The sequence below is a fragment of the Thunnus thynnus genome, chromosome 17 (genome assembly GCF_963924715.1).
Source record: "Thunnus thynnus chromosome 17, fThuThy2.1, whole genome shotgun sequence".
In the NCBI taxonomy this organism is placed as follows: Eukaryota; Metazoa; Chordata; class Actinopteri; order Scombriformes; family Scombridae; genus Thunnus; species Thunnus thynnus.
Window position 1 is genome coordinate 10,558,509 of NC_089533.1, and position 27,102 is coordinate 10,585,610.

The window sequence follows — 27,102 nt, forward strand, 5'->3', positions numbered from 1 at the left end:
CAACACATTGCAGACGCCTCCATGCAAGGAAAACCATAAATCCATGTAGTGGGAATACACATGTTCTACCATTAAGTTGCTCACTCCCAGAAGACTCTCTGAAATTAGAGTTGTGGCACATTTTTTCCCCAGTGTATTTATCATTATGTAAATTCAAAATCACATTTATTTTAACAAAATATTCCCTCATGGATTGGCTGTTTATAGTTCATGTGAAAAGTACCGTCCTGCATGATTTCATGTTTGAAAAATCACCGTAGCTGTTGGATCAAGAAATTTCACTCACCAGGCCATGGCTGTGCCACTCTATTTGACTGAATAAGGTTACTGTGCTGATTTAATTTCCAGAGGGAACCACTGTGGTGGTAGGAAACATCATTTCCTAATTAAAAAGATTGTCTCCTGGCGTCTTCACAAAAAAGACTGTTCCCCCAGAAGCTTGTTAAAACCGAAGTTCTGATAGAAAGCATGGTTGTAAACATGAACAATCTGCAGTAACCGGTACACAATTGATTGAATTCTCCAACAGGTGTAAAAGTAGAGTGAAAAACAGTGATCTAAACATGCCGTCTGGAACGATTGATGGTGCCTGCCCTCCTCGGCTCTGGTGCTTTTTTTTCAACAGGTTCTACATTCCTGTGTGGAGTTTATGTTTGGCTCTATGACTGCAAAAGATCAATTTAATTAAATTATGTGTTTTTTCTCAAAAAATGTTTTGTATTTGAATTCCAATGCAAGGGTGTAGCACCGAACACATAAAAAGAACAAGACTTTTGTTTCTGGTTGCAAAAAGCTTCACTTAATATTCTTTGTTCTCTTTTGTTATTGTACTATTTTACTGCTATAGTCCTTTTATTTAATCATGCAGTTCACTTATCCACAAGAGAGAAGACTCTCCATGGAGTTTAACTAACTCCACAAGGCATTAGCACTTGGTTCAATCGATCCAGCTCCTTTATTTATCCAGGCCTTGACAGATAAGCATGTATTGAACGTTTCACATGAGAGTGGCAGGTACTTCAAGAAGTACCTATCAGTGGTATGCGAGGCCACAATGAGGAAATCAATGTGTATAGCTCCCAGTCCTCCACACTGAATGAGTGTGAGGTTATAGCTTGCTATTGTTGTGTATATGTACTTGAATAGCGTTTAGAACATGAGCTGTTTTATGAAACGTTGTAGTGTTTTCTTTTTTCTCCTTACTGATCCATAGATTTGGAAGTAATATGCATTATAAATTTAGAAGTAATAAGGGCAGGGCAATATGGACAAAATCAAATATCACGATATTTTTGACCAAATACCTCCATAACAATATTGCGATAACATTGTAGAGATAACTATTGGTGCTTTCACAAAATATTTATACAATGAGATTTTTGATAAATAATCATCGGTAATGTGGATGTAATGACTAAGCGGGTAAAGGCAAATAATAGAACAGCCTGGTAAGTTCAGAAAATTACATCACTTTACTGTAATGCTGCCTATAAAAACCAGGAAAACACAACACTCATGCCATATCATGATATTACAATATCCAAAATATAAGATGATATCTAGTCTCATGTCACGATATTGATATAATATCGATATATTGCTCAGCCCTAGAAATAATCATAATTAGTATGCACAACAACTGTTGGTATGCGCCATAATAAAATGTGTATTGACCTGCGATTTGACCATGAAACTGTTGCATCTGTCTTTCACAGGAATTATAAGCATAATCATAACTATCAAGGACAAATAAGGACATGGCTTTAAGAAAGTCTGGAAAAGAGACAGAGTTATTAAAAAATAATTTTAATGTAGACAGTATAATGACACTTTTACAGCTGGAGCACACTTAAAACAGAAAGTTTCATAAACTGTAGTATACAGTATGATCCGGAAGAAGTCCTTTGGCTGCACTCGAGCTCTTACATGTTGTCATGGTGTGGTGTTGTGAGGGGCAGCCAAAAGAACCAGCGAGAATCAGAAATTAAAAGTAAAAAAAACAACATAAAAAGCGTTTTATAAAGCACCACATATGCTACAGACGACTATTGAAATTTGTTTCTTTGTTTTTGTGATATTAAATGCATCTTATTTAATTTTTTGCTGCTTGGCTCTTGTTATTGTGAATGAACAATCAGCCACCTGTGTTCTTTTTTTTGTTAAAATGAAAGAGGTAAATCAGCTGAACAAACCAATTACAAGATGCTTAAAGCTGTAATTCTTACTGACATTGTTTACCTGTCAGCTGGAATGTTAAATGAAGTCCAATATCATTGTGTTGTGTTAAGCTACAATTGTTTTCCTTTTTAAAAGGAAGGCTACACTTGGATGGTTTATGCAATACATGAAAATAAGTTGACATTGTCAGTGTACACTATTTTGCAGAAACCTTGTTTCACCATAAAAGGCAGCAGTCAAGGTGTTCCACATTTAAAAAATGTTTCATTATCCTCAGAGTTTTACCGACTGCATTGAAATTAGATTTCAAAATACGAAAAAAAGTAACTGGATCAGTGGTTTAACTGCAATTTAATAGAATTCAAAATAAGGTAAAGGGGCATCTTAGAGATTCAAGGTTTTTGCAAGACACTGACAACATAGGGATTATATTTTACTGCACAAACAATGTATGGAAAATGTTAAAATACCCAGTGTGGTAATTTCTTTCAGGATAGCTGGAGGATGTGATCTGTCAAACAGAGGTTGTAAATATAATAAACAATGGATCTGAAACAAAGTAACTTTGTATTGCACATAAAGACACAGAACAACATTCAATAGAGCAATTAGGTATTCAGATATTATGATAATAAGCCAACAGTGATACATAGAACTGATAGCCACCATAGTGAACTGTATTAGATGTGTGATAATGGGGGCTTTCCTTTAAACTTTATGAAATATAACATAGGTGTTGCACTTTCACTATTGGATGCTGTAGTGCAAACATATATTATACACATTATGTTTTTAACTGACAGTATTACAATAGATCTTCCTATGTGAATATAGTGTACTGCAGCTTAATAACAGTGATTTCAGTATCTTTGTCTGAGCAAAAAAATAAAACAGTTTGCATTCACAAAACAAGAAGATTCAATAGTAGTGACTATATAATAATATTTGCATAAATAAAAAATCATCGCCAACTGAAGTAATACTTGAGTTCGAACAATGTGAACAATAGATTTTATGTACCTGTGAAATAAACACTTGAACAGGCAGTTAGTCGTGTGAAAGGACAGTTCTGTGCGCTGGATATACATATTTGGGAAAATTGTGCATACAGTTACTATCCAAGTACAACAATCTGCATAATTTCTGCCCTTGTTAGTTATATTTCTTTTTGTTGTTGATGATATGGATTTGAGAAGACATAAATACACCTTTACACTAACAGTTCCCACTTCCCACTTTGTGTATCAGCTATGAGTGCAGCCTTGTCCTCAGCTGCTTGAAATAGTCAACGGCATGAGTAAGACTTGCAAGCAGGCGTGAGCATCCTTTTTATATTGCTTGGCTGGAAAAGTGCAAAAAAAATGATCAATTGCACCAGAAAAACCTTATTATTAAAAACATTTTGCCAAGTGTGGCATGAATTCAGTGTTCTGTTGTCCTGTTTTAGTGAGTTCTTGGTATGGTACATCAATTGTGATGGGAAGTGTTGACCAAAACGTTCCCATTTGCAAGTCAGTAGATACTGTCAATATGTATTTAGTAGATACATTTACAAAGAAAAACAAACGTTATTTTGCTTCACAGCATTTTTACATTCATCCTGACAGAAGTTCTTCAACTGTCAACCTCCAACAATAGACGCATCAACTATTTAGACCAGATACATTCAATAAATGTGAGATTTAAGAATGAAGTCACTTAAATCACAAACATTTTTTAATAAAAGCCAAGAGTTTTAACTATAATGGAAAATCCAAGACATCATCTTCATACTGAAAAAGATTTTTTTGGGGGGGGGGATAATGGATTACTAAGAACAAGACCGACCACCATTCTAACACCGGGGGCTTCATCTACAGTATATTCTAGGATAATCACGTACATGCTGGTACTGATGAGAGGCACTATTACACCAACACAACACTGGTTCAACACTCTGCAGCTACTGACGCTTCTCCTAGTAATCATACAAATATATATTAGTAGGATGTCTGTTGGCAGTGACTCGGTTTGAATGCATTTGGAAGATTTCCTTTAAAATAAGACATCTACCACTTTAAAAGTGACACTACATTCACAAAAATTCAAATTGACTTTTTTAAAGGATCTTAAGTCATTTAAGTCAAGAGAAAACACTCTCATAGACTGAATCGTCCTTATTTTAGAAATGCTGAATGATAAACTGACTGAATGATGAAGGATTTCTCTCCAAAATGGATGTACGGTGTTTTAGAAATGAACCTGAATAACTTAATTATGTCACAAAGGCTTTTATTGTGTGTGTGTGTGTTTGTTTTCTCAAGTGCATACTCTCTAACTTAAGTCAGTAATGGTCATGGTCAAAACTCGGGTGCAGTTTACGGATTTCAAAGGTTCAATTTATTAGACATTTTGAAATACAACAGAGATGTGCGTAATGTTTTGGAGGGCTCATATCGAGAGCATCATATAGCTTAGAGTCTAATTAATTTGTGGCCGATCTTCAAGGTTAACAAGGTATTCTAAATAAATTAATAAATAAATAACAGCTAGAATTAATCTAGTAAAAACAAAAAGAAAGAAAAAAAAGGTATTTTTCTTGAGATGAGCAAAAAAGCACATTTCGGATACCGCACTTGAGTCGGTTTTAGTGCATGAATTTCAGCTCCTCAGCATGTAAGCAGTGCCAGAACATTTTCAAACAGTATCCATAAATCTATGAAACATTTTCTGTAACCACAAGCTATTCAACTTTTTTGATTCTTTAAATAAGGATGGTTATTTTCATTTAGACAGTGTAGATTTACTAGAAATTACACGAGATAATGTAATTTTCAGATCTTTTTAGACCTTAAATACAACTGTACTATGTATGTATATGATTTATTTAGCTTTTGTGTTTTGTTTTAGTGGTTGGATTATATGAATATGGATAACAACATATTAATCACTGTGCCTGAGGAGCAATGATTGGTACTGCCTCCTGTTACACTTCACCTTTAGGCGGTGTCTTGAATGCTTGACAACTGCACATACTGCAGTCCATGCTGATTTCTTACAACGCCGCCCACAGTCAGCAGCTACTGTCCTTCTTAAATTCTGACTCCTGTTATTCCATTCGCTCCTTTAGGCCTGACGTTTAGACAGTCCCTCATACTGTCACTTCTGTCTTGCTGTTGGTGACAAAGTATGGCTGTGGAGGGATGTAGCGAGTGGTGTGTATCTCCTTCTCTATGATGCAGAGTTTCTTTGGGCCATAGCTCTGTCGCAGTCCCAGCGTGTCCTTGCTCTCCCAGGATTTTAGCACCCCTGGGATGGCAGCAGTGTTTGAGCTGTAGGGCAGAGACTGGGAGCTGTGGTTCTTGGGGCTTTTGTACTTGTGTCCGTTCTGCTTCGTAGACATCTGTCTGGGTGGGCTGTAAGGATTACTCGGTTCTGGCTCCATATCCACAGGTTCCATAGGAAGGCTGCCCTTGGTCGTCATCTCAATCAGTTGGCGTCGGCTGCTGTAGAAGCTGTCATTAGCTTTCTCTGCTAAAAAAAAACAGATGAACAACACGATAGTTCTTTGTCATGTTTCCCTTCATTAGGCATTGCATTGTGTCCTGAGTGCATAGTTAGACAGGCAACTAAAAATAAGCCTTCACATTTGTACGCTTTTTGCCAAAGCATCCAAAGAAAACAAAGTTACAGAGTCAAGTCGTCTTGACTTAACACCATCAGGTATCACAGTAACTAATTGCAATAGGAATTCACTGTATGCTTAACTTGAATTGACCTCACAACCTATACAAATGCTTTAAATCTCGAGTATGTCATACAAACAACATTTCTGATTTGCAGTTTAAGCCAGTGTCAGCTTTACCATCCTGATACATGTGCATAATTACATGATTCCTTAGATTATGTTAAAACAAAAACAAAATCTGCATATTTTTTAGCCACTAATGCTTTACATTGATATATATTGTTATACCAATGGCAACCAAGGCCCAAATTTCACCATATTGAGAATGATACGTGGGTATTAGTGAAATGACAACAACACAATACCAGTTATTCATTGTAAATTGGTGGTTCTTATTTTAGTGCACAGTACTGTAGAATGCTAATAGTCTTTGGTAAATTGTGATAGCTTCACACAACCTTTTAGTCTAAGTCAGTACATCTTTAAATATATATTTTCACATTATGCTTCCCTGTCAGCCATCAGGTAAAATTCAATTCGTTTTTTTTTTTTTAAATTGTGCCAATTAAAACATAGTAAATATGTTGTGAGTGGTCCATTAATAATTATAGTCACACTCTACAGAATATTTGTTGATATTCTAGTATATAAATCTATTTTAGCACGACACAAGGAACTAAGGCTGCCCCAGTAGACGACTGCACAGTATCTCTTGTCTTTTGGCATTTGTCTTGCCATCTGCGGTGATTTGCTCATAACAAGCACTGTAGTGTGATTTTATGTCTCTAATCAGCAGCAGACAATGTATGAAAACACTGTTCACTTCAGCACTAACTGAGCCTGAGCCCACCAAGCTCCAGCATCAGCCATTGTGATATATTTTTTTTTTTTAACATTTCAGACTTTTTTAATTAAATGTCTCCCAGATAACCTTTAATGTGTTCTTTCATTAGCAGCAGGTTGTGCCTGTGCTCTGGATCACACTTTATGGTACAGGATAGGGACAAAAGATGCAGTGATGAGTAGCATATTCTTTACAGCAGCTACTTAACTAAAAACCCACATCAGTTCTGGTAGATTAACACATATATTAGAACCACAGAGGCTCACATAACTCACCCTGTATGGTGTAGTTGCATCCCATCACTACGCCCCGACTCATTTGTGTTTGATTGCTCCTGATTGTCTCCTGTCCCCAGTCTCATTAGCTTAGATTTGCTCTATTTTTAATTTTCCCTAATGATCAGTTTGTTTGACGGCACTTCAGTGGATTAGTGGGGGAGAAGCTTCAGCTGCTCGTGTAAATCACAAAGCGAGTGAGCTGTTTTATGTGATTGTACCTACTACACGCATGCTGATAGCTGTCATCCCTTCCATGGTCAGGACTGTCAAATACAGCTTATTTATTCAGGCAGCATCTATAAAAAGACTCACTGTGAGTAAGTAAAATAGCATCAAATACTGATCCACAACCATCTTCAGTCCACACTTTGATCCTGCATATTTCTGGTATTTATTTTTTTTCTCTGCTCTGGCTGTCATCATTATTCTTATGTCAGGACAAACTGTTCAGGGAATCTAGACTTAACAAAACTAAACACATACTATTGCTGTAGTATACATAAAAAGGTATGTTGCTCATCAATAGTAGCTTAAAGTATCCGTTTTGTTGAATGATTTAATTTTATTATTTGCAGCAAGGTATTTTTATTTACATATACAGTACCAGTCAGAAGTTAAGACACACCTTCCCGTTCACTTGAATGAGAAAATGTGTCCAAAGTTTTGACTATTACTGTATTTTCACATCACACACAGTTTATATCTTGTCTCATAACATTTTTTAGCACCACCTTGCTGAGTGCTTCTGTCCACTTTGGTCCACTTTAAGCTTTAAGCTTTATGCTTGCTCAGACACTGGACTGCCAACTTCCAAAATTATCACTTGAGGAGAACGACAAACCCGTTCTATAAATAAACTTTCAGTTCCCCTCTTTGTGGACGTTGATGGACTATGGATTAACTGACAAGGATTTCTGTCAGCCAGAAATCTGATGGCGATTCAAACCATCCAAGGTTTCTATTTAAAGAAAAAGACAGTTTTGAAGTACATATCTAACAACAACATGTTGTGTAAACAGGATTCTTGTTCTGTCCGAAGTAGATAAGAAATGAAAGGACTGAAAAAACTGTCAAAGCCACATTGTCTTATGTCATTTTAAAGCTAAACCAAAAAGAGAGGCATGACAGTGAAGCTCAATAATAATTGCAGCTGGCAGAATGTGTTAATATGTTTTTCGTTTGTTGAGACACACAATGTTTAACACTAAATTAACCACGTTTAATTTTACTGGGATTCCATAAAACGCTTCATGAAGCACTTAAGTTGAATTTTCTGCCTCATAAGCTCATAGTTTACAACTGTCCTCAAGGTTATTATGTTGTTTCCAGTTCACTCAATTAAACCTTAATACTCCCCTTCATATCATGTAGAGAGACCCTGATTAATTATGCTAGCTTTATTTACAGGATGTGCAACCTAATCAGATCAAATGGTAAATGGCCGGTGCTTTTCCATCATTATGGCTGGTTGTAAACAACATCTTACCCACAGCCTTGAGGGTGGCGTATTTGTTGAGATCCTTGACAGTCTTCTGTGGCTCGTAAGGGCTGGTGATCTGTCCCAGAGCCGGGTAGGGCTGAGTTATCAAAGTTGATGCTTTAGCTGCGTTGTTCATCTGGGTGCTGTCTAAAGGAAGGGAAACATGAGTCGGTAAATGCAGAAATGATTGTTGAGACGCTGTTTCTGTTGTTGAATGCAAGACTGTGAATGAGCAATTATGTGTTTTTCTTCTTCTTTTTTTTCATTTCAGGGATCAACAGAGATAATTACACCATCAACACTTCATAATTACAAATTGCCCTTTATCACTGAAGTAATGTTTTAAAATGTGTACATGTTAAACGCATTAGCTGACACAAGGGTATAAGGAAAATAAATACAGAAATATGAGCGGTAGCCTACTTAACCAGTAGGCTACTGCAACACCCCTGACATGTGTAATTTATTTATTTTTATTTATTTATTTATTTGATTTAAGCTGACTTGGTTTCATCTAAGCGACCGTTCCATAATGTCTAATTCCCTGAATATAAATCAGCTTAATGGATGAATGTGAATGTCGAATAATTGTTTCTCTAACTTGGTAGTGTCACTTTCCCCTTAAGTAAGCCTTTCTGGGGACCCAGCTGGAGAGACATGACTGCTCTTTGTAAAACTGTACTAATCCTACAGGAGACATCTGGTAAATTAAGGGGTGCACAGCAAATAGACTGGCCCCCTGCCGCCTGGCATGACAGAGCAAACAGATGTTCAGAGTGTCTTTCCCTCGTTAAGATTGGAGGAGATTAGTGGAACGCACCAATTCACAGGAGGCAGTTTGAGGACTGCTGCGTGTGCAAAGCCCTCCATTATATATTTCTGATTAGCAATATTATGGATCAATACTTGATATACTTGATATATGGATAGTTTTTCATTTTAAGCTTAATCCTTCACAGAATCGCAGTGATGGTTATTTCAAATATCACAAGGTCATGAGTCAACACTTGTTTTCTGTTATTTGTCATGATGCAAGTTGTTTCCTTTAAAGGAGGAGTTTCCACTATTGATCCAGCACCAATAACTTGGATATGAAGATACAAAAACATCCATCAACTCATCTTTGCCAATGTTAATGGTTAAAGTTTACAAACTTTAAAATGTGGCCAGTCCACTAGTCCTTGGTCTAGAATTTCTCTGACAAAAACAGATCATTAATACAGAAAATAGGTTAATTAAGCTTTTATTCCCCACTGGTCAGCAAGAAATTTTATTACTGTGCTAATTAATTTGGAAAGTCTCAAATTATCAATGCTGTCTCATGAAATGATGCAGAGGACAGCTTCAATAATTCTTTCACTTCACCACAGCTTAACAAGTGGGTGATGTAACGAGTAAGATCAGTTTTGGAGGTCATTCAAGGTAGCAAAGGATTGATGGGACTATTATGTTTCTCTTATAATAAGGATTTATTGGAGCTCATGTAGGCCTACTGTATATCACATTTTTTAGCCTTATTAAAATCTGTAGTTGTTAAAAAAGACAGAATACCACTTCCACATGTAGGGATCACTTATTAAACTCAATGATGGATTTGTCTTCATAAACCCTCATTCAATCTTTTAAATTTGTTGCATGTTGCATGCAGTTATGTGCAACTGAATTAGCTTAGAATTAGCTTTTGGCTGCTAAAAAAACCCAACAAATTCTCCATAAAGCTAAAAGCAGAAAGCATCAAATCCCTCTGTGTTACCTTGTCAGGTTACTTTTTAAGCTTGTTGACCTGCTTCAGTTTGATACAATTTTGTAAGTGGGCCATGCACACAGGCTCTGAGTCAATGTGATCCTGTTTAAGCTGAAAGTCAAATTAGATGTTCTGCTTCAATAGGATACGTTGAGTTTACTTCAGTTGTAATGTGTTTAACCAGGATAATACAGAACATATATTCAAAATTATACAAACAACAACATATGCAGATCAAGTTTATTTCCATGCAGTTTCCTTTCAGATAATCTCATTCAACGATGGGAAACTATTTTTACATGCTCATTGGTTGGACCTCTCATTCAGTTAGAGCTATAACATTTGAGTGGTCTCACCTGAACTCTACGTTTATCTGATATAGAGCCAGTTTTAAGGTGTTTTTGTTTTTACACTGTTTGTCAAAAAGTTTTCTTCCAGCAACATGTACATAAATAGATTTTACCACAGTTAATAAATGAGGACAGTGTCTTTGTTCACGTCTGGTGCGACTCTGCTATTCTCAGAATGCCGAACTCAATTCAAATTGAGGTGCTGATATATCTACTTGTTTATCTTCCACTTTAATGTGTTTCTAACTTTGTGTTGACTGAGTGTCATTTGCGCTTGTACTGTTGTCAAAGTCACAGCTTTCATGTCAGCTGGTGCCAGAAAGTAGGCCACTTCTGTAGACTTGTAAGGTTAAAGACACGGCTGTTGCGGGAAATAAGCGAGTTAACACTCCAGACACAGACACCTCCCTGAGACTCATAAAAGATTTAAGAGAGTATTTTGGGAGCTGCGTGCCCCGAAATAAATGGCACAAGGAGATGGGCGCTCTTATTTACAGGCAGCCTACTTTCAAGTTAATGATGAAAATATTCAATTGTCTTCAAGTCAGTATCCTGCCATATCTGTCACTGTCACACCCCTGAAACTCTCAACATTACATTATATTTATTGTGTATAGGTACATTCATTACATCATGTATAGTTGAGCTAAGTTATACTTATATTTATGTGTAAATGATTTGATCAAACGTCCTTTAAAAATTATAAACTGTGCACTTGTAAATCAGATGTTGATTTTGTGTGGCATGAAAACACATACAATACTTTATTTTGAGGATGACCACCATTATCACAAAGCCAACAGAGTAGAGAGTTCTTTATTGAGTTGATCATTAAGTTGTAACGAGTCATGCTGATTTCAACATTGTAATGTAGCTAATGTCAGTTATCTTTACTCATACAGTAGGCCTCCTTAAACATAATATTGTGGCAGAGCAGAAACTTTACGAGAACTAATTGAAATAATTTGATCATAGAAAGCAGTGGATTGGCTTTGCTGAATACTTTTGAATGATGAATGAATTAACAAATTCGTACTACAGGGCGCCCTGGTGGCCCAGGGGTTAAGGTGCCAACCAATAACCAATCAATAATGTCTGATTCACATTTGGCTGGGGAACCTTTATTGTATGTTGTTCCCTCGTCTCTCTCTCTCTCTCTCTCTTCTCATTTCCTGTCATCTCTCTACTGTTGCTAAATGATAATGACATGAAGACGTAAAATCATATGACACCTCACTCTTCTAAGTTGAAAGGTTTCAGTATCTAAGTAGCTAAAAAGACATGTTGGTGTATTGATGCCAGTAGCCTGTATTGTACACATCTACATTTATTACACCACTGCTACAAATCTCTGCTATTGTAAATCACAGCTACAGCTACTGTATTCACAACCATTTTTGAATAGTGAGTCTAAAATATTGCACATAAAATTCTGTATTTAGCAAACTTAAATCGCATTAATACATGTTATCAACATTTCTAACTGTCCTAGAGCCAACACTTGGCTTTTCCTCTAAAGCAATACAGACTATAGTACTGTAACTGACTTCCATTCTCGAGCTCCTAAAAAGAAAGAAAGTCAAAACAAAACAATAAATATTAAAAAACCTTCAAGCCTCATATGTTGGTGCTCAACTCAAAATGTAGAGAAAGAAGAAACTTGCACTTGATTTTTTTTTTTTTTTTTAATTAGCCAACAACTCCAGATAATTACTTTTCTTTGTCACACATTTTTGACATTTATTGGCTCTCAAGATTGCAGTAATTTTCTAAATTAATTAGTTTATCAATATTTACAAATCAAAGTCAGAGGACAAATTACCAGCAACAATTAAGTTTTTACAACTGGTGATATGTGGAAAAAATGATTTAAAGTAAAGTTTCTTGGCATGTCATTGGCTAATGGCCTCAATTTAACTGTGTTTTCAGTGAAAACAGTCAGTACACTACCACTCTGTCATTTCACAAACTACTGCAAGTGAATCCTAAACAACCCATGTGTCTCCAAACATTTAGACCTCACAGCTTGTAATTATCTCCTTAAAGATTTGAGGGTTCGCTATACAGTGCAGAGTACAGTATATGGCAGGTGGAAAATAGAACCGTAGGTAGACTCAGACATTTGGTAGCTATTTCTCAGCTGCTGTCAGAGGTAATGCTGCGAAAAATACATTTCTATCTGGCAGTGAGGAAATGGACTGTCATGCATCAGTGGAGTGTTGGCAGTGAGCGGAGACTTTGTTCTCTCTGGCTGGCTGCCTGGAGTAAAAAGAGGCCACACTTCACAATTGCCCCATGTACGCACATGGCCAGCAGGACAGAAACATGATCGTACTGGTAGCCAAAGAAACCCAGCTCACAAAACTTGTATTACTGGTGTCTTGAGGAGAATGAGAGCTCATAGCCCAGTCTAAGAGATTTTTATCATCTTTGAAAGGCAACAGATGAGGAGCAGGGGCTCCCTCTGGAGCATTTCAATCACTGCTTTGCACCACTATACAGTGACTATTATAGCTGCGGCATAGTCACACCTGCCACTAGAAAGCGCAGCTGGAGAGGGCGAGCGCAGGACAGATCCATGAGGCAAAAAATATCACCTCACCTATTGTAACCTTGCAAGGATTGCTGTCAAGAAAACAACAATCATCCCTGTGCCTTTGCCAACTCAATTACACTGAATCCCTCCCCTACATCTCTGTGAGATACTACAGCCAGCAGCGTGGCCTGGATCTCCATGTCCAAGGTCACCAAACAAAAGGAAAGCTATACTCACTCATAGTAATAAAGAAACTGAATAGCAAATATTCATCTTGAATACATCTTTTTAAACATTTATACTGCGAAAGTGCTTGTCTAACGTGCTCCACAGCAACTAGTACTGCCCATCATCCGGAAGATAACCGTCAAACAGAGGGAATCTTCTGGCTTGAGGCTCTTCATATTTTGATTTTCCCAGTTATACGTCTGAGACTCTAAACTATGTGGATGATGTGAAGGTGTTGCAAATTTGTTCGACTTGTAAATTTGAAATTTCCTTGCATGTATGTTAACTAGTATGCTGAGTATTGATTGTCTTTACGTTGCTATGGACAAGAAGATGCACTCTGTCATCTTTAGTATTCCTTCCAGATCATTACAGGCTCAAACTAAAACTTAATATATAACGATAATCAGTTATAATATTATTTTCTGACTGGAAAAAGGAGGCAGGCGGGGAGAGGAAGTTTGGTTTTCAAGGTTTTTCCCTCTTTGTGGTAAACTTGCTATTTTATTCTAACTTGCCAAAACAAAGTATTGATCTTTGAGTTTCATACACAACATTTCTGTGACCAGGTAGTAAATATTCCCTACAACTTTACTGTGTTGGGCATCATTTGTAGATAATTGTTCTTTAAAGGCATATAGGGTTTTACATCATCTGTGCTAGCTATTTTTCAAAATCTAATTTGCATCTTAAAACTATGGAGAATTATTTGGCTTAGCAGCTTGGGTTTAAGGAGAATCAGTAATTAAGTCAGTAATTTTCTTGATTTATTGTTTTGATTTGTACTAAACATAAGCATTCGGCCTATTGAAAATGCTAAAATATTTGTTCGACTAAAGCCTTAATATATATGAGGAGATAATTTGAGATAATCATCTGTCGTGTGTGCCAAGAACAGGCGGGTTTTAGTTCCAACCCAAAGATTACACCAGGTGTTTTCACTAATTAGCAAATTTTCCAAACTAATCAGTGAAATCACCTGCTGTACTTTTCAGTTATAATGAGAACATAAAAACTTTCGGAACATGATAATCCGTGATATTTATTTTCGTCTGCCTATAAAATAAAACCTCTTGAGAAACATCTAAACTAAGGAACATAATTACATCACTTATTGTATTTAATTTATTTATTTGTTTGTTTCCGTAATTCTTTTTATACTCTACTGGACCACTGAGACCGAGACCTGGCTCGATTAATTATTTTATTGATTCCTACACTACAGGATGTGAGGTGTAATTATTTCACCATATACTGCCTGACATTGGACCTAATTGGTATCAGGACACTTAATCTTCAGTTTAGCCAAAGAAATTAGCATTTAGCCAGAGTAGGTCTTAATAGAAAGAGAGAGAGAGAGAGAGAGAGGCAGAAAGACATTTGTTGACTACAGCTGTCAAGGCAGTGAGCATGATAGCATTAATAATTCTTCTTTTTTGTCTGTGCGTATCTGTGTGGGTGTGTGTAGGCATTGGTGTTGATGAATGAGAGTGAGATACAGTCTAAGGTGTGAGGCTATTGCATACAAAAAGCATTAACTAAGAGAGAGAGAGAGAGAGAGAGCTCTAGGTTGTTGGCAGTAATTAGTGTGTATGTTAAGTGATTGCTGAGGGCTAATTGTTCCCTCCACCAGCCCGCAGGATTGTGGATGGATCTTTTTTTATTCCCCCCCCCACCATTTCCAGTTCCACAGCCAATTCAGGAAAGGCGAACAAATCTTTAGGGCTCACAATAATTGTTTTTTTTTTAATATTTAAAATAAATAAATGAATAAACAATTTGGAATTCATGAATATTTATAAAAATAGTTTATGATGCTGAGATTGGGTGGATGCAATCATATATACATATGGGACCAAGTGTCTAAGTAAACTGCTCTGTTATGTGAATGTGTGTAAGCTTGTTGCTAGGTGGTGTCTGCTCCTGATGTCATTAACTTGCAGGCAACGTAATATATAATAACCATGTTCACAGTTTCCCATCAGTGCATTTAAACTTATTGTACTTACGGAGACTGTTAACTGTGACTCTGGTTTGTATGTTCTCATAGTGCTGGCCGAGTCCAATGTCATCCGAATGTTCTGTGGCAGGATGGCGGATCACGTGTGCAAGAGCCCTGGGAAAACAGAGTGTAATCTCAGAGAGTGAATCTTTCATTAAATTATATTAAACAGTAAATATAAACAAGTAAATATTCTGTGCTGTCCAGCTCTACGCTCCTGGTTTTGCCAGAAATGATAAAAGTGACAAAATATATTGTTTGTCTGTGCCAAAACTACCCAGATGTCTGTTCTAGTAACAACATCAACCATCTTTTTTATCTCCAATCCACTTGGTTAATGTTTAACTGGAAAGAAAACAGAAAACATCTTTAACTGTTGGCAAGAGACAGGACACAAACGGCAGTCTCTGGTGTCGAAATCACATGCTTTGTGTATTGGTCCATGGCTTAAAAGGGGTACTCCAGTGATTAAGTATTGCACTTCCAAAAAAAGAGCTGAACTCGCATGAGACAGATTTAAAAATGGTCAAAACTGAAGCAGCAGAGGCCAAGATATTTAGTCCTCAGTATGAGTCAAAGTCCAAAAACACTGAATCCAACATTTCCAATAAATGCATACAAGTAGTATCTTTCTTTAGACCCTCTCTGCCTCCTAAATGCCCACAGCTTTCATACTCCACATCTCAAGTTTGTAATGCAGGCTTTCTGTAAAAAAAAAAAAAGTAAGTCTCAACCCCAATCTGGTGACATCACTTCAGCGTTATCAGGGTTATTTTCTCAGACTTGACAAAGCTCCCTACAAATCCAGAGATGGCATTATACAATAGTTTACACAGCCTGAACCTCTGACTATACTTGGCATCACTGTTGGGTGTGGTTGAAGATGATCAACAGTGATGTCAGGGTGTCCCCAAACAAAGACTCTGAGAAACCACTGCAGAAAGGTGAGATCTTTAACCACTGGAGGTCAGAAAAAAACAACGTTCTCAGCTGAGAAACAGCAGTAGCCGGTAAACAGTCATGGCTCTCTGAAATTACTTTGTCAAGCGGTGTGTTTAGTCATTGGCCAGAATTTTCCTGGCATCCTCTGCTCTTCATCATTTCAAGAGTGAATTTGATATTAAGCCAGGTATATCCTGTAGGTTGAGTTTTTCTAAAAGTGATTTAAATATTCACATACTCTTATGTCACAAACTTTTCTTCTAACGTGCTAAAGACAAAAAAATAACCTACTGGGGGCCAGTACCACCCCCCAGGAGGCATTCAGAGAGCGTTAGGGCCACTTGAAGCAATATTTTTGAAAGGGGGTTGTTCATGGGAGACATTTGTGTGCTTCTGTTTTTTGAATTGCTTGCGCTGAGCTTTTATTGTTTTCTATGGTACGGCCTGTCACTCCTCCATCGAAGGGCACGCCTCAGTTCCTTAACTATCCTACTTTTGCGGAGGGCACACTGGAAAACTGCGAGCAACAGTGCTTTATAGACGGGGGGGGGGGGGACTCGGCCAAGGGACAGGCAAGCTCAGCTGAGAGATTATGGCTGCGTCCGCCTCGCTTTTTTTGCATAGCAAGAAGCCTCGTCTATAGGTCAGGGGTCTCTACAGTCGTTTGTCCTTGCTGTTGTTAGATCATTTATACATGATCACAGCCTATTCAAATGTGGAACTTTGATTAGCCTACTCTGCTCTGTCTGGGCAGATTTTCACTACATTTAAACTCCTATGTGCCTAACCTTTGAACAGAGTTGTTTTATTTGACACTCTCTGCCAGACTGCTGCAGGTCCAATTATTTAATCAACTGGATAGCATCATAAAATAACAACAATCATATCATATCATAGCAAATTGCACTGAACAAGACAAAATGTCACCACTATTCTATTGAAAACCTTAGCTATGTATTCGTACCTTCTCTCACCAATGCACAACTTTGAAACCAGTGTGTTTATTGTGTGAACAAGTGTTTTCAAATGAGGCCGTGAAACCCTCTCCTCAAGGCACCTTATAAAGATCCACCCGGTCAAGGCAGACAAGGAGCTTCCGTCCTTCCAGGCCCTCAAAGAGAAGCATGGTAGGAGACCATCAGCAGTCTATTCGCTAGGGAGACCAGCCAGACTGATAGCGGTCTAGTAGCGTCATATAACATCTCCCTGCTGAAAGCCAAATGTGGACAGCCATTCACAATCAGAGAGAAGCTGGTGCTCCCTGCCATTAAAGAAGTCATCTCTACCTTGATGGAGCAGGTGCTGAAATCCATCCCATTCAGCAATGACACCATGGCACGCAGGATAAATTAAATAGGCACCGATACAGAGGAGTAGCTGTGTGCCATCCTGCGGGACTCTCCATTCAGCCTTCAGATACATGAGACATGTCTGCCATAAGGCCTCCAACAGTCAGGAGATGGCTGAGGAATTTTTGTTTTCCAAATATCTGAAAACAGACACCAAGGGCCAGACCATTGTTAATGCATTACTGATGGTGCCCCCTCCATGGTTGGCAGGTACCGTGGCTCGACTGCTCTGCTAAAGGAACAGGTCCCGCATATCCTCACAATCCACTGTGTCTTGCACTGCCACAACCTTGTGGCCAAATCTAAAAGTCCACCTCTCCACGAGTCTCTCAATGTTGCAGTCAAGGCAATGAACAAAATAAAAGCTCATGCCCTGAATGACAGACTGTTCCGACAGCTGTGTCAGGAAAACAATGAGACCTTTGAGCGTCGTCTTCTCCATACTGATGTCCGCTCACTCTCAAAAGGAAAATGCCTTGCTCATTTTTCTGAGCTGTTTGACAGCATCATGGAGTTCCTGGAAGAGGTTGATGCAGCTCTCGGGGGGAAAAGTGTCATCCAGCCGCTGAAACATCCTGTACCTTGCAGACTTTTTTGAAAAGATGAACAAAGTCATTTTAAAGCTCCAAGGAAATGGAGTTACTCTGGTCCAGTGCTTCCACTGTCTCAAATCAAGGCTGGATCTGTACAGGCAGAGCATAGGCAGGAGGCAGTTTGCTCATTTCCTGCAGTTGACCAAGGTGATCTACTGTTTTCCAGAAACAATGCTAAATAATTATAATACACCCACTATTATTATAATTAATATATTTTAGTTCTATGAAAACATTATGTTGTAATGTTTATTGACTTGTCTGAAAGCATAGGCCTATTTATGCATTATAAATGTAAAGAAACATTTAATAGTAGACTAATTAGCAATAACATAACCAAAAATCTGCACTGATAAAACTTGCTAGTTATACTCATTGCAGGTGTCTGAAGCTCTTACCGACGACCGCCTCCTTATTTACAAAGACCACCTGAGGATGGTTAAAGCCGACATGGAGATCGGGTTCAGGGACCTCCTGAACCTTGATGTTCCCGTCTGGGTGGTGCAGCCCTTTCAGGCAGACATGACCAAGTGCAAGCCCACTATCCAGGAGCATCTTGTCAACATCCAGACCGATGACGAGGCCCAGGCTACTTTCCGCACATCTGGCTATGGCAGCATGAGGGTTCTCTGGGATAAGATCAGGCTGCTTCTTCTTCCTTTCCCAACAACATATGTTGTTGAGCAGGGATTCAGCCAGGTGCTCCACATGCAGTCCAACTTCCACAGTCACCTGGACTTGACGGCCTGTGATGGGATAGCCTACATATCCTTCTGCTTTTTTTTCCAGTAGCCTCAGACTTTTTCCTCCCTGGTCTGCTCCTGTTTTCAGTTGGAATGCTTCTTGTTTGGCACCAGTGCCAAATTACCACTTTCTGATTGACTGCTGTTTGTGATCAATAACATGAAAAAATTAGTCCTAATTTAAATTTGAATGTCAAATTTCTAACCGTTGCATTTGTTTAACACTCATAAGTATTTATGAGTATTTTTTTGCTTCCTGGGAAACTAATGATACTGATATTCCAGCTGTCCAGTTAAATCAAATCTGTTATTTGGCATTCAATGACATGTTTTTTAATGACATAACACAGAATAATAATCAACATTAATATTCAAGGAAGACAATTAGCCCATATTTTAATTGATGGGGGGCTTTAAGGGACCTGGATAATGAATGGGGGGGGGCACTGGTCCAAAAAAGGTTGAGAACCACTGATCTACAGTAAAGTCACCTGGAGCATGATTTTGTAAATATATGAGAAACTATCAGCAGGAAACCAATTTCACTCTAGTCAAGCAGTGTAACTATCACATAATATGCAAATACAATATGAAATAATTTCAAATAAAGCACACCTGTGTTTGAGAGTCACTCTTATCATGTCATGGTCAAAAACTTTATGCACCTGAATAACCCTGAGGTGTCGACATCCTCATGTCACATGGGCAAAGAATACTGTCAGGTGTTAGTATGTCAAGAGCCCTCAGTAGCTGTGTGGTGTAAGTTTAACACCTTCCAGGTATTTTGTAATGAACTTTTGTCACAGGTGTCAGCTCAGATTTAAATTACATCATCTATATTAAACACTGTACGCTCCATCAAAACCCATCTCATCCAAATTACAGTGTACAAGTTATTTCATTAAAGTGCACCGTCTACGCCAACAACAAGCCATGTCTCAGATGACTATGAAGAGTACCGTTTCCATTATTTGTCGAAATCAATAAACCCCTTTTTGTTGAGACAGGCCATTTTCCTCGTAATTTCATGTCTTTTTTGTCTGTTTTTAAAGGATAGAGAAACTAGCCTTGAGTGTCACAGTATAATAGCCACAGAGCAACAATTTCAACATCGTTTCTCCTCAGTGCAGACATTGTTCAGCCAAAAATCGCTCTTGAGAAAGCAATAAGAGAGTAATCTTTGTGTGCATTTGTGAAGTGTGTGTGTGACAAAGATGGAGAGAGTTTGTATAGTTTGTGTTTAATAACTATCTGCAAAGATTTGATGCTCAGGATCAGTTGTAACATTTAAAACATATCTCCCCACCTTTTCTAAAAGCAAAAGCCAGCAGAGTCTTTTTTAGTAAATTGTGTTTGTACATCTTGGAGATGGTTAATGATGCATCACAGAATATTGGAGATAAAACCATGTGTTTGGCCTCAACTGTAACATGTTGAAAATAACTAGACATATTTCTTGCTGAGCCAAAACTCAAATTAATTCCTTATCATATAACAATCTTTATGTTATAGGCCTGTTTGGTCCAAAAAAGTCTGTTTTGGAGCAGGCACAATTTTAACCTGTATTACAAGCTGAATCCAGAGTGTCACCAATGATAAAACATCGTGTCTAATCACAACGTCACCACATTGACGTATAGCCTGATGCTGCGAAGACTCAGGCCAAGGACAGTGCAATGACACACTTTTGTCTTTCACAGTGACACAAAAATATATGTGTAACGTCTTGATATTCAGGCAGCTGAGAATGAGCAGGCTCATATCAAGCTTGTTTCTGATTAGAGGAAGTTAAAGTGTTAAACAGAACTGTATTAATGAACCCATCTTAAAATATGTAAACCCCAGGTTGATATTCTTTTTAAAATGTAGGCAATTTTGAGTGCAGCTGAACTTCTTTTAACTGTTTTATTCACAAAAAAACAACTTGTTGCTTTGTAATTTGCTTTTGATTGAATTAAGATAGGACTTAAGAAGCACAATAACGCATAGCCTAACTGACCAGCCTGATGATGTTTTGATCCAATCAGCTCTGTAAGTGGAGAATCAGTTCTCAACTCTAAACTAATTGTTAATGAAAAAACGGACATTGGTGAAAAAAATTATAACCTACCTTGACATATTTTCTCTGTGCGGACGGTGCGTCTTTTCCAAACCAAGCTTGGTGAAAATCCCTATCAGTGCCATTATGGCCACGACCCCGCATATGACATACACAATGAGGTTGGTTTTATCCTTCGCGGTGTCCTGCGCCACGTCCACTTTAGGCGGTCTGCCTGTCATCATCCACGGCGGGGTGTCGTAGTTCTTACAGGTGGTCTGGTCCAGCCGGGAGCTTTTAAACGCGCAACAGAACCTGAAGCCACAGGTGCCGCAGCAGTACAGGTAGCTGCCCGTCCTGCACACAAACGGCGGGTCCCACTGGCCCATCACGTCGTAGTACCCGCGGCACTTGTCCTCCGTGTGCGGGCTCTCCGTGATGCTGCTCTCCGCTTCCTTTGAGTCGTTAAACACGGTTACTGTCAAATCGTCGAGGTTCTCACCTGGCTCGCCTTCCGCATCGCACACCATAACTTTCACTAGAAAGTAACCAAGCAACAGCTCAGTGCCTCGCATCGTTGCTCACTTTTTATCCCGCTCTAGATGCCCTGACAAGCTCTCATAAGTCCGGACGCATCTTCCGAGGAGACTAGGCACAGCCATGCGTAAATGTAACTGGGCTGATACCAACTTCCATGCGTAAAAGCACAGTGCGCTCCTGTACTTTTCTTTTCTCGGGAAAAAAAAATTGGTTGTAGCTCAAAGGCAGCAAGACACTTTCCAAGAAGCAAACTACTGTAGCAAATAGTTGTTGAAGGGGGGCATCACTGAAGCGGTGCCTCTGGCTGTGCTGCAGGGCGTCAGACACCTCTGAGGCTGCTTCACTCAGAGCGCAGAGCGAGAGAGGGAGTGGGAGAAGACAACAGAAAGTAGAAGAGACCACGACGAGTGAGTGAGGCAGAGGGGAGAGAGAGGCAGAGAGCCAATGAAAGAGAGAGAGAGAGAGAGAGGGAGCTGTGTGCAATTGCTTTACATTACAACCTTATATCCCTTTATTTTACAAAACCTAACGCACTACCGTGGCTAAAAGACTACACAATGTTGGAGAGCTGAAAGAAAATGGAAAAAAGATAAACTCTTGATATTCTTCACAGCTTGATGCCTACTAGCAGGAGGTGAAAGAAGCAAGGTATTCATTTTTCTCAAATTTAATTACGAATAACTGTCACAACCCCAGGGTTTTATTCCAAGCAATAAACTCAGTAGTCAACCCTCCTCCCAACCAGCATTTAGAAGCGTCCAAGGACACATGTGAGCAGTTTCTCCATCATTTCATAAATAAAATAGATGATATCAGGCTCCATATTACACCTGTGACCAGTAAGCTCCTAATCTGCACTAAATCCTCTGCAGTTTTTTCTCAGTTCAAGCAAATTTCACTGACCGAATTAGATGAGCTAATCACACACTTAAATTCGACCACTTGTCAATTAGATATTTTCCCAACTAGATTTCTGACAGAAATATTTCAGACTGTTGGCCCACAAATTCTCACTTTTACCAACTGCTCACCATCCTCTGTCTCTGTTCCATCTGTTTTTAAACATGCAATAGTTCGACCTCTCCTGAAGAAACCCATACTTGACCCTCTTGTTTTCAACAATTTTAGACCAATCATAAACGTATCTTTTTTATCTTATTTGAATTATTAATGACTGACTGCTCACCACTGATTCTGGAGATGCTTCAATTTTAATTTTACTTGATTTGAGTTCTGCCTTTGATACGGTTGACTACAATATTCTCATTAATCACCTTGAAAACTATGTTGGTATTAAGGACACTGCACTTGCTTGGTTTTGCTCCTACCTCCCTGACAGATCTTTTTCTGTTGTAATGGGAGAATTCTCCTCAGCCCCAGCCCCCCTCTCATGTGGCGTCCCCCAAGGGTCAGTTCTTGGTCCAGTGCCATTTATGCTATATATGCTCCCTCTGAGTGAGATAATCCGCAGGCATAATGTTAACTTTCACCGTTATGCGGATGACACCCAGCTTTATGTTCCGCTGACTGGTAGTGATAAAATTTCTCAGGTTATGTCTTGTCTCTCTGACATAAAATGCTGGATGTCACAAAACTTCCTCCAGCTAAATTAGTCCAAATCTGAAGTGCTGTTATTTGGCTCCCCAAACCTGATCTGTGACTTGAAAAATAATCTTGGTGACCTGTCTGCTAATATCAAGCACTCTGCCTGCAATTTGGGTGTGATTTTTGATTTGGAGCTTTTTTCAACATCCAAATAATGAAAGTAGTGCAATCATGCTTCATCCAACTTAGGAATATTGCAAAAGTTAAACATTTTTTAACCCAAGCGAACCTTGAAAAAATTCATCCATGTTTTTATTTCATCATGTCTGGATTATTGTTACTCTCTGTACTTGGGGCTCAGCCAAAAAGACGTCTCTCACTTTTAAAGCACTACGTGGGCTTGCTGCCACTTATGTCATAGATTTACTTGTACCCTATGAGCCTAGCCGCCCCCTGCATTACTCAGGTAGGACCCTTCTTACTGTCCCACAGCCCACCTTGTTACTAAAGGAAACGTACGTTTTCGGTTAGAGCACCGCTGCTATGGAACTCCCTACCTGATGAACTTAGGTTAGCGAACTCAGTATCGTCTTTTAAATCAATCCTCAAAACTTACTTTTATGGAAAGGCTTTTCTACAGTAAATCTGTTGCTTGTCTATTTTACCTGTTCTTTTTATACTCACTGTTTTATTGCGTCCTATGTTCTATGTTTTTATTTATGTATCTGTTTTTAATTTGCTCTATGTTTATTTCATTTATTCTGTAAAGCACTTTGTAACTATGTTTATGTTTACTATTATTATTATTATTATTATTGTTATTATTATTATTATTATTATTATTATTATTATTATTATTATTATTAATGTGATGAGTCTTTAAGGGTACAACCTGTGATCCACATATAAACAAAAGTTATTTTGAAAATCCGAAACACAGGCCTGGATCCTGCCTTCATTCCCAGATTAACTGAGAAGACTTTTACATAAAGGCAGTAACACTAGAAAACAACTCAATCAAAGTTATCAATGATACTACTAAGTGATTGTTCGCATCATGTAAACGTAGGAGGAAAACATGCTGTTATGTTTTCATTTCAGTAGTTGAGAAACACAAAACGCAGTTTTTCATCTAACTCAAACTGAGTGAATAGATCTGTATTTATATGTACACTAACACTTTGATACATGACAAAAGGTATCTTGAAAACCAGATTTCACATGTTTTTTCAAATTAATCCAATAAGAATATGCTTATAGAAAGTATAGTAGTTTAAGTTAGAGCTATAACCCTCGTGGCCTCTGTTATTTTCACCTCTGAGTACAGTTTAACACTGTACTCGGTGATATCTAAGAAAACATTCATTGAAAGGTTCATCCACCTCCCCAAATCTGGGGAGAATTCATCTTTGTAATTCTGGTAATGCACAAAATACAGATCTTCTTAAATTTACTGTAATCATATGCACTTTATTCCAGTGCTCATTTCATGCAACAGACAGTGTGTCAACCTTACACCCTCAGCTATTAATTACTTATCGTTTACAAACAGTAACAGATGATGAAGGACTTTGACAAGCACGGATCTGCAAAAAGCTTGTTGGCGATTTATTTTTAGAGAAACCTTTTTTATCTAAAATTATGATTAGTGAAAGGAGGCTTACCATCTGCCACTTGAGAAATCTCACTCTTTTTTTGTTTGATGTTGAATCATCTTAGCCATGGGAGGCTACTTTTATTTACAGTTGGCCGTCAGGGGAGTTTTTGCTTGTCTCGTCTTTGTGCATCTTTAAAGTTTCCTATAAATAGTTTGCACAGTCCGTGAGGATGAAACTCAAGAGTTCCTTTTAAAGTGAAAACACACATACATCTTTATTAGGACCATATACACTTCAGACAGTGACATTTAATTTAAATGATACATTGCAAAGTGTAAAATAATGAATAACTGCCAGGTGAAATAAATATGTTATAGTTTTGTTGCTGTTTATACCCTCCACCAGCTCAGCATTCTCACTGTAGAGCTGGTCAGTGTTATTTACACCCTGTGAACAAATGATGAGTCACCACCACTCATACAATACAGAAAAAAAACTAGTTCTTTACAGCTTCGTTATGTGGAGTACTTCCAATTGTCATACATCATCCACAAAAACAACAAAAAATAGTCTTATTTTTAGCTCTGCCTGTAAATGAAATCTTAAAATTAATTATAGTCGGTTTTATTTATGCCCCGATAAAGGGTTTTTGAAGCAGAAAAATGTAACATACTTTTTGCAAGACTGCTCAGAGACTTATGTTATCAAATAGCAAAATTTCAACATTTTGCACTACACAGCACAACTGACAGCTGCATGACTCTTGTAGATCTTGCCAAAAGTTTTTCATTCTGTGCCATCCTTTGGGTGGGAGCAGGTGGGCAGACGAGAGTGCTATAATTCTGCTCTGACAGAGAGGGAGCCTAATTAAATGCTCACACAGTGGGGAATTTTAATGTAATCCCTTTCTGTTACATTTGAGTAATAAGACTGTGAGACAAAAAATTAGTCTGTAGCTCCAATGTGCTGGCGGAGATTCCTCCCTGAAAGAAACCCACCTGTATGGATATTGTGATATTAGTGTGTTATGATTTATTTTGTTACTGCAAATAGTAAGGAATTCATATTATATATTGTTGTTTGCCAAAAGTAATAAAATCAGTACTCCTAAATAATGCTGTATATATTAGAAATTTATATTAATTTTCACAATTTGGCTGAAAATAGAGCATTTTCTGTACTGTATTCCTTAAAGAATGGGTTCACAATTTTTCAAATCTATTTTAAAACTACAGTCAGGTTCTCATATGATCATTGAAAGAGGTTCTGCTTGCTGTAATCATTTCTCCTGTTCATACTGGCCAAGAGAAGATCCCCTCTGTGCTTATAATGTAAGTGATGGGGGACAAAATCCACAGTCATAGTTTTGAGCAAAAAGGTATTTAAATGTTTATCTAAAGATAATATGAGGCTTCAGCCATCTGAGTTAGTCAAATAAAGTGGATATCTTTCACAGCTACAGTGTTTTTAGTAAAAGAAATCCCTCTTGTCTTAACGGACAGTGTTTTCCTGTTGAGCTGCAGTGGAAGGATCGTAACAAAAAGAGGGACTTCAGCACTGATCCTCTCCCTCTTCACTGGGATTCGGTTCCCAACATTAATGTTTCTGTGTTAAATCACTAATTTCAGTCCAGTATTTCTGTTAATTTATTAGTCATGTTACACAAATAATGGAATACGGGTTTCAGCTGAGTATTTTTTGTTTCACAATGTTATATTTTAGTCAAAGGACTTCAGTCCTGCTGTGATTATTCTTTGAGAGTTTTGTGATGGTAATTCAGATCATCTGCTTAATCAGTGGTAGTGGCAACAGGTGTGCATCATTAGCTGCACTAAGCAGTGAGTCACTACACTATCAAGTTGAGGAAGGAAGGATAAAAATGTTCTGTAGTAAATGACATTCTGTATAATTTGGTGCACTCATAGCTGTGTGTGTGTGTAACCATCGGAAATTGTGATTGTCAGCAGTAGTAGAAATTCTATATCAGTGTTGTTCTGTATGTTTTGAGGGCTTGGTATCAGTCTAGCTCACCCTATGGTAACCTGAGTAGATGGTACGTTCCAGTTAGGTGTGGCTGAGAAGCTAAAAGGCCAGTCACTGGTTAGTTGAGACGGAGTAGGGAAGAGAGTAACTAGCAGCTTGCTGTGAAGCTGCAGATTTTCTTTGTTTGTTTGCTTTGGTTTAAGTTATTTGATGAATATCCCAGAGTTTATTTTTTACCTCTGTTTGATTAATATTTTTGTTCATAAATATCACCTTTTTGTGCACATGCTCCAGACTGCTGACTTGCTTTTTGTAACATCCCTTTAAAGATTTCCAGTGCCAAATACAATCTTCTGCCCTTTGTATGGGGTTGTGGCACTACAGGCACTAAAAAGACTGTAACTTTGAAATATATTGACTTGATTTGACTTATGTGGGAAGCTGAAGCCTCATATTAGCTTCAA

General features: G+C 38.1%; 2 protein-coding genes across 4 annotated transcripts in view; one reads left to right on the forward strand and one right to left on the reverse strand.

Moving 5' to 3' along the window:
- The window catches only part of mrtfbb (myocardin related transcription factor Bb), a 79,833-nt gene that overhangs the window by 16,989 nt on the left and 35,742 nt on the right, over positions 1 to 27,102 (forward strand). The gene's annotated exons all lie outside the window — the stretch shown is intronic.
- Positions 1,498 to 21,906, reverse strand: shisa9b (shisa family member 9b). The gene is made up of 4 exons (XM_067571096.1): positions 21,045 to 21,906; positions 15,315 to 15,421; positions 8,454 to 8,594; positions 1,498 to 5,691 (listed from the first exon to the last, which is right to left on the reverse strand). Exons 1-4 carry the CDS (start codon positions 21,545 to 21,547, stop codon positions 5,309 to 5,311), a joined length of 1,134 nt encoding a protein of 377 aa, XP_067427197.1. The 5' UTR covers positions 21,548 to 21,906; the 3' UTR covers positions 1,498 to 5,308.